The 12,229-nt window shown below is 40.2% G+C and overlaps 1 protein-coding gene across 1 annotated transcript; it reads right to left on the bottom strand.

Annotated features, from left to right (window-relative positions):
* Nucleotides 1-2,451: 2,451 nt before the first annotated feature.
* LOC141317271 (alpha-tectorin-like) lies at nt 2,452-10,507 on the bottom strand (the record flags this gene model as incomplete). The annotated part of the gene is made up of 7 exons (XM_073833027.1): nt 10,342-10,507; nt 8,180-8,301; nt 7,821-7,962; nt 5,333-5,454; nt 3,965-4,243; nt 2,669-2,764; nt 2,452-2,584 (listed from the first exon to the last, which is right to left on the bottom strand). Coding segments are annotated over exons 1-7 (1,060 nt in total), but the record flags the coding sequence as incomplete, so codon positions are not given.
* Between the last annotated feature and the right edge of the window lie 1,722 nt (nt 10,508-12,229).

Genomic DNA, 12,229 nt, shown 5'->3' with positions numbered 1-12,229 from the left:
AGCGGTCAACGCCGCGTCCGGAGCAGAGAGAGCGGTCACCGCCGCGTCCGGAAAAGAGAGAGCGGTCAACGCCGCGTCAGGAGCAGAGAGAGCGGTCACCGCCGCGTCCGGAGCAGAGAGAGCGGTCACCGCCGCGTCAGGAGCAGAGAGAGCGGTCACCGCCGCGTCCGGAGCAGAGAGAGCGGTCACCGCCGCGTCCGGAGCAGAGAGAGCGGTCACCGCCGCGTCCGGAGCAGAGAGAGCGGTCACCGCCGCGTCCGGAGCAGAGAGAGCGGTCACCGCCGCGTCCGGAGCAGAGAGAGCGGTCAACGCCGCGTCCGGAGCAGAGAGAGCGGTCACCGCCGCGTCCGGAACAGAGAGAGCGGTCAACGCCGCGTCCGGAGCAGAGAGAGCGGTCACCGCCGCGTCTGGAGCAGAGAGAGCGGTCAACGCCGCGTCAGGAGCAGAGAGAGCGGTCACCGCCGCGTCCGGAGCAGAGAGAGCGGTCACCGCCGCGTCCGGAACAGAGAGAGCGGTCACCGCCGCGTCAGGAGCAGAGAGTGCGGTCACCGCCGCGTCAGGAACAGAGAGAGTGGACGCCCTCTCTCTACAAAACGCCTCCGCCATCGCCCTATAGTAGGGACGCTTCCGCGCCGCCTCAGCGTTGAGGGCATCCATCACCGCCAAACAGGCGTAGATGGTCTCGAAGCGGGCGACCGACGCTGCCTCCGCCTCCTCAGAAAAAAAACTACTCCCCGCTGGACCCATCTGGGCTGGCTGCATTCTGTCACGGTCGGAATAAGGGTCTGGGTCCAAATGCAGGATGAGTAAGAATATTTAATGAAACAAAACAAAAATAAACATAAACAAAAGGCCAACACGGCACAACACAACTAGATTTGAAAATCAAAACCGAAAACACGATCAGGAGATCCAGGAGCCAGAAACACAGAGACACACATACGAAGACAATGCAGCCAGGATGAGTAGTGGGAAATGAGTGTTCTTATAGACCAGATGTGATTGTGAACAGGTGTGCGTGTAATCAGTGATAACGACTAGACAGGAGTGTACAATTAGGGATGTGTGTGCAGGGAAGGGAAAACAGCGACCTCAGGTGGCTGAGGGGAGCCCCACAACCAAGATCATGACAGTATTAGCCTGGGTTTCCCCATCCTGCCTTGCGCAGCGCGATTTTATTCACGCTGCTAGTCTAGTCTGGAAACCATGGACCTAATTTTCACCTAAGATAGGGAACCAATCACAGAACGGGGAGGGAGCAGCAAGACGATGACACTTTCTATGCGACTCACTGAAGCAGTTTGTTACTATGGATCCAGCATGGCAGCAGACGCAAAGTTATCTTTCGTGTCTACACTGGACGCGAGCGACGCGAGCGGCGCGACCCGACGCAACAAATTACATTAGAACCTATTATGCTGTCTACACTGGATGCGGCGCGACACGGCAAATCCCCGACTGTAATCTGCTGCCGCGTTCTATTTATGACGTGCTCACACAAAGTTTAAATGATTTGCAACGGTCGCCTTGTCGCGTCCAGTGTAGACAGACTTTAGCTGTTGCGGCGCGGCAACTGTCGCGTCCGGTGTAGACACGGTATAGTGTTCTAAGTAGTTTAGAACACAAGTTTATTTTGAAAAAATAGCAACATTTGGCGTTCGCTCTACATATGTCATCCGGTATAATTGAAACGATTGGCTATGAGCTACGCACAGGCGCTTTTGATAGACATTCGTATCGCCCAATAAACGGCTCTGGGCATTCGTAAACCACGCCTCAAATACGAGAAAATGAACATGTGGTTCCCAGACCACGAATCATGACGAAGTCATAACGTGGTCTGGCGTTAGCCAGGCTAACACAGTATAGTTCAAAATAATGTGCGCAAATAGATGAAACATTTAAAAAAAAACACTCCACTCCCTCCAAACACAGCTCTCATAGAACATGAGACACATAAACGAGCCAAAATGCTTTGTTTGTGCCCCGCTTCCCTAAGTGCTTTATGATCCCACCAATAAGTATTACAAATACTTATCTTCGAAGGAAAAGGCATGGGTTGAATATGCTTCTGCAGTTTCATTATTCATTTCATATTTACCTGTAATCAGTTTCACAGAGAAAAGCTGATTACTAAATGCTTTGGAGCTGCTGCACGCTCTACAAACGCTTCCAGTGTGTATACTCTTGCGAGTCTGCAGCTGCAGTAACGCTGTAGTTACGCTGACGTGAAGCTCCCGCTCTGCTCACGCTTGCGGTGTGAAACCGGCGTAAGGGTGCTCTTGCTTTCATTTGAGGGTGCTTTTTAATGAGTGAAAAAAATTGACTTGTGACATGAGAGAGTGAAAACACTGTCAATTGAGTCAACTTCGAGAGCTGGCAGCCCTGACATTTGATCAGTTTTTGTTTTGAAAAGTCACTGCATGCTATCAAACAGAGTCAAAGGTTTACCCTCCTTAGGTCCACCATCAACACGGAATGCCCAGCGCCCTGGCAAATTGACATTGCTGGAGCTGAAGAGCGTATTTTCATCAGGTACAGGGATTGAAAAGTAATTTGTTGAATTTATTGTGCCATAGCCAGCCTAAGTAATAAAAAAATATCATAAAGGCTTTGCAGCACATAATATTTACAAGTTCTCTAATAGTGACAGAGTCCATTTTCTGACCTGAAACCGATGATCCGTAGAGGAGATGTTTCCGTAGTTCATCATGACAAAAGACAGAGAACCACCAGAGACCAAAACAACTTGAAAAGATGAACTCTGTAACAAAAACAAAAACAAAAAAAATTTAATAGACAAAGGGTAATACTAGAGTTTCTTCTGACATGTAAGCTAATTTAAGTTAAAGAAATCCCGTAAGACTTTAGTATAAGGACCAATTCTCAGTATTAATAGCTTATTATCATGCATATTACGAGCATATCCCTGATCTTACCCAATACCTAAACTTAAAGGTCCACTGAAGTGCCTTGAAACACGCAGCGTTATTCTATGTGGTGACTTACTTTTAACTGAAACAAAAACATATCGCCCAGCCCCGCCCACTTATTTTGAATAGCCAATAGCGTTCCATTTATATCTGCTCCGGCCAGAGCCGCTGAGCTCAGTAAAGCCGCATTTGTAAGCTTATGACAGCCACAGACTAATAAATCACCCACAGATTCAATATGAAACTCTTGCTAAAACGAAATAGTGATCATAATCATGCTGAGGCTGTGTAGTTTAATACATGCCGATCGCACATATGATCTGCTCCGTGTATTGCGTCTCTGTGTAGAGGGCGGGACACTACGGATTCTAGAGAGCATTTGATTGGACAGAACGTTTGATTAGAAACTGAAGTGCACGGTGATATCATCCAAATCCTTGATTCATATTGGCGGAAGTGACGAGACTGTAAGTTTTGAATGCTCATATCTTGTAAATGCAAATTTTGTCTTTGTTTTGAAGCACACTAGCTTATAGATAATCTTAAAGCTAATATATTTATACTAAAAGCCAAAAAACTTTAATTTTGATTTCAGGGGGACTTTAACAACTACCTTACTAATTATTAATAAACAGCAAATTAGGAGTTTGTTAAGTCAAAAGTCATAGATAATGATTGGTTAATGGTGAGAATTTGACCTTAAAATATGTGACCAGAAATCCTAATATGTTAGACCTTTTATTGAAAGTAGTCTACTTTAACCTGTTAAGACATGCCTTTACTTGTATAGACCGTAAGAGCTGTGTTTGTGATTTTTGAGTCATGATGCATGAAATGGGTGTTTGCAAAGGTTGTTTAAAATCATGCTTTTTAGTTCTGCTAGGTGACACTAGCTTTAGTCTTATTTAGAAACACCAAAAGATACTGGAATTATACATTTCGGCATACACCAATAAAATAAAAAATACTTTTCCCAGACTTCCAGAAACTACCAGAGGTGCATTTATACATTAGCCTAGCAGACAGCTTACCGATTGTAAGTCAATATAGTATGGTACTTTATCCCATGTTGCAATGAACAGCCATGAGGCAGAGAAGTTCAGATTAGGAAAATACTGGTTTATGCTGTTTGAGGCTGCTAGTAGGAGTCTACCACTGATGACCTGACGATAGGAGATTGTTCCACTGACAGTGTTGTCCATGTCTGTCCAAAGTGGAGCAATGATGTCTCTGTTGAGTTGTGACTGTAAATTACTGGGTTTCGACTGTGAGAGGGGCCCATCAAATGTCAAATGCCCATTGTTATTAACCTGAAACAGAGATAAAACAATATTTTATAAATAAAAAAAAAGGGCATAAGGAATAAAACTCTTCAGGGCCTGAAGCCTAGTTTGTTTGTTTGTTTTCAACAATTTAATATTGTATGATCTGTGTTATTTCACATAAATATTATTGTTTTACCATTTTTCAACTTTATTTGGGACATGCAGTTTAAAATGCAGTTAAAATTACTAACAAATACATAGGCTAACATTGCAAAAATAATTTAAAAAATTAAACAACATGCATAGGAATGAGAAGAATTGAATGGTTTGCATAAAAGTTAATACTTAATAACAACAAATGTTTTTTTAAGTATTGTTGTTAAAATAATAAAATTTAAAAATCTAAATATCAACTGAATATATAATATGTATATGTAATTAAAAGAGCTTGTTGCATCACACCTAATGTAACATGATCTCATGAGAATTCACAAAAATAATCCTTCTACAAAACATACTTTACTGCATAGCACCAAAATGTATTACATACTAATGTATTCACAGGTATATTACGGGTTTTACATAAGTAAAATTAAATGCTTATTGGCTCTTGCCTGCTTTGTTACAGATTGTGATATGCCTTTGTGAAGTGGGTCAGGATAATAGTCAAGATCATAATATTTTTAGCCATCCTCATCATTTGGACTAGTTTTGACATTTTTTGACAAAAGATTGTGATTCCACTTATGTTTCTCTTATGTTATTCTTTATACTGTATATTTATTTTACGAAATGGTTATATTAGTTTTAAAGGAGTGGGATTAGTGACTTAATGCTATATCGTTACTACAATGGTCGTTTCCCTGCATATTTCAGTTTTCAGTTTCATATTCTTTTAAACTTGGTGATGGGTTAAGGGGTCTAAATATCTAAATAGTTTGTTTCTAAAATCATAAAAACACATATTATAAAGACGTAAAAAAAGTGATTCCTAAATAAAGAATATGTTACGTTTTGTAATATAAAAAGGACAAAATATAAATTTTGTCTTATTAAATGTTAATTTCTGAATGATCTGTACATAAACACATTTACACAGTACATAGAAAGAATTTATGAAGACAATGCTCTTACATAAGCCTTTCGATAAACACGTCCAAAATATACAAAGGGCTTTTCCAATAATATTACTTGAGAGCTACCGTCATCTTCACGGGGATTCTTTATATCTACATTTCCAAATGGGTAGAAAAGGTCTGAAAATATAAAACAGAGGGGGGGGGGGTATTAAATATTACAGAGATCTACAACATAATTATGTAGCAAATGTTTTTACAAGTCACTTTGTTTGACAGCAAATACAAGGACCTGATGCAGACTGCACTCAAAAAATGGCATGAAATGGCTTAAATTTAAAATCTACAATTTCAGTATGTATTGTTAACATGTTATAGGAAACAATGTTATTTTTCAAAAGATACTTTGCTGATACCAACAGATACTATGAAGCAAATTAATAAAAGGCAGTGGCTATTTGCAAAAGATGCTATTTACACTAAGTGAAAATAGCATATTTTCTTAGCAATAGATGCTATTTACACTAAGTGAAAATAACAACGGGTTCTATTTAGCAGGTTTTTCTTATATTTATTAAACTTATTGCAAATAGATGCAATTATCTGCACCTCAGTATTGTAGTACATTAAAACAGTATGCAGTCATTATGTACTAAGTGTAAATTATAGGTTTAATACAATTAATTAAATGTCTTATTGGGACAATAATCCCTCCCTACACCTACCCTAGCCCTAAACGATTCTTTATTTTTAACTTTTCAATTATGTCTTTCATTTTTATTGAAAATAAATGTGTTTCCAATATGATATGCCATTTGAAAAGGGAGGGGGGAAAAGTTCGCCAGAAGCAGGATTCAAACCCGGATCGGTTGCACTGAAAGGAATGAAATATGCAATTTATCCTCTGCACCACTGGAGCCAACAATCAATGGCCATCTTTTGTACTGTTGACTATTCCAATTACACATTGGTGGGTGGAATTAGTATAAATAGCCTCTGCCAACAAGGCGGGCTATTTGCACTTAGTGTAAATAGGCACTCCGTCAATAAAATGGAACACATAGATTTAGAGTAGGGGACACTATTCAGTTTTAGCTAGTTGCTTATTAGCATGCATGTTACTAGTATATTGGCTGTTTTTTTATGACATGTAAAGCACATATTAATGCCTTATTCTGCATGACCATATTCTAGATCCCTTAATCCTTGTACCCCATTCCTCAACTTAATTACTAAAACAACTAGCTTGCTTACTATCAATATGCAATAATTAGAAGTTTATAAAGGGAAAACTATTGGTTAATGGTGAAAATAAAGTGCTACAATAATGTTTTTAAGAGCACTTGTATATGATGTCTTATTTTCAAGGATTAGCAGTCTATTGTTTCCTAAATGTTATGTAAAAAAAAAAAAAAATTAAAAAAATTAAGTTTCATGGCAAGAATCAACTGCAATGTGTATGTTACACTGATCATCAAAAGTCTGTGTGACAGCAGGTTAAATGACAAGGTTAGAATAAAATGGTTCAAAACAACAGTGAATTGGATAATACTAGATTGGACAAAAAAATGCTGGGACATTTAAAATATCTTCTTTTGAGTTCCACAGTAAGTGGTGAGTAAATGGTGACAATCTACACTAATTCAAGTACTGCCGATCTCTGGTATGGTTTGTCATTTATTGGATTTAATTAGCAGTATCCCCCAAACTAAAAAATATTGCACTGGTGTTCAAATGTAATTTTTAGTTCAAATGTATTTTTAGATACAAATCCTCTTATCCACAGACCTAGAACAGTCCTGAAAGCACATTTGATTTTAATTAATTAATTTAATTAACTCACTATATTAATTGATCAATTAATTGTTCTGAACAAGCAACTAATAAACAAGATTTGAATTAAAAGGTTACTGTACCGTCTAATGCATGGTCAACTCGAAATACCCATCGGCCCGTAACATTGACATTGCTTGTGTATGGCAGATTTATGATGTTAGAGACAGGAATTAAAAAGACATCATTTAAATCCCTTGAATCATAGCCAGACTGTCAAAGACAACAAAACGTTCAGTTAAAAATCAATCACTTATCATAGAGTGATAACAATAATCCATTTTGATAAGTGTGTTTTTCAAATTACTTTACCATAAAACGAAATGTGGTAGAAGCAATATGACCATAATGCATGAGCGTAAATGACATGTTTTTGCCAGACACCAAAACCACTTGAAAAGTTGACTTCTGAAAGATAAAGGGAATAACTACATTAATACAGAGAACATGAATTACTGATTCCTTTTCACAGCATTCCTCTTTCACACCAAATTACTTGAATAATAATTGGAACAGAAAAATTCCAGTCTTTCAGACACTACCAGATGTGAGTAAGAACAGTGACAGATAGCCTACCGATTGGGGGCTGGCAAAGTATGGCACCTTATCCCAAGTGGCAATGAATAGCCATGAGGCATTGAAGTTTAGATTAGGAAAATACTGGTTTATGCTGTTTGAAGCTGCTAATAAGAGTCCACCACTGGTGACCTGACGATAGGAGATTGTTCCATTGACACGGTTGTCCATGTCTGTCCAAAGTGGAGCAATGATGTCCCTGTTGAGTCGTGACTGGAAATAACCGGGTGTCGGCTGTGAAAGAGGCCCATCAAATGTCAAATGCCCATTGTTATTGACCTGAAACAGAAATCAGAAACAACATAAACAATCATTCTGATTTATAAGTTGTTTTCCTCATGTGAATCATAAATAAATAAATGAACAAATGAATGAATGACTGAATGAATTAACAAATTTACGGGTATTACAATCCTTGTGAGCACATTTGGTCCCCATAATGTAGGGAATACCAGGACACACATCATTTATGAATTTATGAAGACAATGCTCTTACGTAAGTCTTTTGATAAACTTGTCCAAAATATACAAAGGGCTTTTCAAATAATATAGCTGGAGAGCTTCCATCATCTGTAGAGGGACTCCTTATGTCCTCATTTCCAAATGCGTAGAAAGGGCCTGAAATTATAAGAGACAGAGAGGGGGTTCACAACACTGGTTTTCACCCTGTGTTACTTAAGTTACCACTTGTTAATTAAGAAGAATACACTCGAGTGAAACAGCTGTGAATGTGAGATTTTGATAGCAATCTTGGGTCATCCACAAGAGGGGGCAATTTAACTAGTTACATATCCTCTTTGGTTACAATTACGGCAGATGGCCTGATTGAGTGCAAAAACAACTAGAAACAAAATGGAAGGATGGTCAGGCTTGTGGATGGTCAGGCTTGATTTTCATGCTTATGAAAATCAAGAATACAAGTAATTCTAAAATTGTTAAACCCGCTGAAAAACAGGCTCAGCCAGACTTATGATGAATTTGATAAGCTGTTTATAACTAATGTTTCAACATAACTAACACTCTGTTCCAGAATCACTGCCCTGCTGGAAAAAAAACAATAAAAACCATCATAGAAATTTGAATGACATTACAAACCATCCATTTTTAACCATTAAAAAATTGTTTCCCGTAATGTGTATTGGGACATATTCCATTAGGCTTTAGTGGTTTTAACAAGCCACCAATAGAAGGCAACCAATTACCAGTAGAGACCAACAGGCTCCATTACATTTTCCATTAAAACCATTACAATTCACATTATAACCAGTTGAATCATTACAAATTCTGTGATGGTTTCTATTGTTTGTTTCAGCAGGGTGAATGCTCAATGCTCAGCCTTAGTGCACATTTATTTTTAAATATTTTTTTTCCATCGATTGCTATGGTTATCACTATGTAAATAATTGGGATTTTGAGAGTAAATCATGCATTTGTATGTCCTTTCCTTACATGTGCTTTTAGCAGCATGAGAAACCAAAGTTTTCTACAAATTATGAATTAATTATTTATAGCCCAGAAACAGTGCACAGGGCGCGCCCTTTATAATCCCAAAAAAAGATCTCACAAACTTATAATAAATGCAGTTGTCTTCACTGCAGTTAACTGTGTTAACATAGTGTATGTTACCTTGATAGTCAAAAGTCTGTCAAGGTAGCATAGGTTAAATGTTAAATGTCAAGGTAGGTTAAGTCAGTTGTCACACCCCCGGACTCTCATGTTGGTTTATCCCATCAATTCCCCCCGCAGATCTGTGTGTTTTGGTTTCTCCCTCATTGTGTACACCTGTGTTTACCAATCAGTGTGTCCTTATAAGTTTGTGTCTTTGTTTTGTATTCTTGTCGGTCTTTAATGTTACCTCCTTGTGTTCCTGTGTCAGCCTGGTTCCCATTGGATTTATTAAATACTCTTACTTTTTATTACGTCGTTGTTCATGTTTTCCTGTGATTCGTGACAGAAAGACCGACCGATACGTTTTTTTTTTTTTTTTTTTTTTTTTTTTTTTTTTTGCCGTGTTCACCTCCGTTTTGTTTCCCGTTCGTTTTTCCCAGTCCTTTTGTTTCCGTTGTTTTTCCCCCATGGACTCCTTCCTCCGTCCTGAATTTATCCTCTTCCGGCTGAAGCAGGGGGACTTACCGCTCGAGGGTTACACGTTGATGTTCCAGCTCGTAGCTCATACCACCAGCTATCCGGAGGACTGCCCTCAAGTGGATTTTGGGGATTTAATTGACTGTGTCATGGACTTTCCAACCACCCTCCCTCTTCTGCCTAGTCCTGAATCTCCGCTGGTTCCGCCCAGCCTCCCTGAATCCCTGTTGTCTGCTGTCTGTCCCCTTGCTCACCCTAAGCCCACCATCTGTGCTGTGGGTTCGCCGCGGGTCTGCCAGTCTCCATCGGTGTCATGGCTGGAGGATCCCTCACCATCGCCTCCAGCCTCAGAGTCCTGGACTCCGCCTCGGCCCTCCGACCCTGTGGCTGTACCCCGGCTCTCTGCTCCCTCGTCTCCGCCGTCGCCCGTCGGTCCACCAGCTCCACCGGGCTCCATCATCCCTCCGGCTCCGCCCTGGTCAGTCGTCGTCCCACCTTCGCCTCTGGACTATACTCCTCCGGCTGTGCCTCGTCGCTCCGTCCCACCGGCTCGGTGGACCTCCTCCCTCCCACGGGCACAGCCTTGGCCCTCTGTCGCTCCGGCTCCGCCGCGGACCTCCGGATCTCCAACTCCGCCTTGGTCACAAGAGCCTTGGGTTACGCCTTGGCCCTCCAGATCCGTGGTGTCACCCAAGATCTTCGGCTTTCTGTCTCCGCATCGTGCTCTCCCACCACCCATGGAGTCGTTAGCCTCTCCTCCACCATGGCTCCTCCCTCCATCGGCTCCACCGTGGGATTCCATCATGGCTGAGTTCTGGGTCCCACCTGGCTCCTCCTGCTCCAGCCCCTTCCTGTCACCTCCTTGGCTCATCCCTCCATCATCACTTCCATGGACTATTCAGTCACCATTCTGGACTCCATCTTTTGCCCTCCTCCCGGGAGTCCGTCCTCCGCCGAAACCCCCTCCTAGACTGTTTGCTGTTTCCCGTTTGTCGGTGCGAGGACACGCCTTTCGGGAGGGGGAGGTAATGTCACACCCCCGGGCTCTCATGTTGGTTTATCCCATCAATTCCCCCCGCAGATCTGTGTGTTTTGGTTTCTCCCTCATTGTGTACACCTGTGTTTCCCAATCAGTGTGTCCTTATAAGTTTGTGTCTTTGCTTTGTATTCTTGTCTGTCTTTAATGTTACCTCCTTGTGTTCCTGTGTCAGCCTGTTTCCCATTGGATTTATTAAATACTCTTACTTTTTATTACGTCGTTGTTCGTGTTTTCCTGTGATTCGTGACATTAGTGGGGTTCAAAACAACATTGTATTGGACAACACTGGATCGGAGAAAAAAAAGGCACTGAGACATTCAAAATATCATCTTTTGTGTTCCACATAAGAAAGAAAGTCATATGGGTTTCAATGACATGAGCGTGAGTAAATGACGACAATTTTATGTTGAACTACAAAATTGATACAACTTTTATTGTTATTATTACATTCAATTACATAATTGTATAGAGCCAGGTTACTATCAACAGCTAGCTACATTCGTTGTACCTGTATCTCCTCCATTGCACAAAGCTTTTTTCTTGTGACCTAAAAAAGCAAAAAGAGAGAGGTAGTCAAAAAATGTAAATAAATAATTAAAACATGAGACAAACATGTGGGAATGTGTTCAAGTTAAATCACAATTAGGTGTCCCTAGAATGTGTCTGTGAAGCTTCAGCTCAAAATACCCCAGAGATCATTTATTATAACATGTGGAAAATGTCATTTTTGGGGCGTGTCTAAAAAAAGAGATGTTCTGATGTGTATCCCTTTATATGCAAATGAACTGCATTTTCCCACCCCCTCTTCAGAAGAGGGCATACTGTAGCGTCTTCAGAAGAGGGCATACTGTAGCGTGTACATCTCTGCTTGGCACACCTACAGCAATAAACAGGCAGTAGAAGCAATATGACTAAGAGCGAGAGAACCAGTGCTTAGCCGTACATGTTTGAACCAGAATCAGACACAGATGAAGTAGAGACTCCAGGCAAGAAGACCTATGAAAATGAACCAGGACGCCTCGGAATGATTCTACATTTACATTTACATTTACATTTATTCATTTAGCCGACGCTTTTATCCAAAGCGACTTACAATTGGGAATGCAACAAGTGATTCATCCTAAGGAGGCAGATCAACATAGGAACTGCTCAAAAATACCATATATCAGGCATTGTTAAAAGAGTGCAGGCTAGAAGGAGAAGATCAAGAAAGAGAGGAAAAACAAGCTAGAAAGGTAGGATCAAGAAGAGAGGAGAATATATATATATATATATATATATATATATATATATATATATATATATATATATATATAAATATATATATATATATATATATATATATATATATATATATATATATATATATTTATATATATATATATATTTTTTTTTTTTTTTTTTTTTTTTTTTATTGAGTCT

This window comes from Garra rufa, unplaced genomic scaffold (genome assembly GCF_049309525.1).
Source record: "Garra rufa unplaced genomic scaffold, GarRuf1.0 hap1_unplaced_610, whole genome shotgun sequence".
Classification (NCBI taxonomy): domain Eukaryota; kingdom Metazoa; phylum Chordata; class Actinopteri; order Cypriniformes; family Cyprinidae; genus Garra; species Garra rufa.
This window is presented reverse-complemented; position numbering and strand designations above follow the sequence as displayed.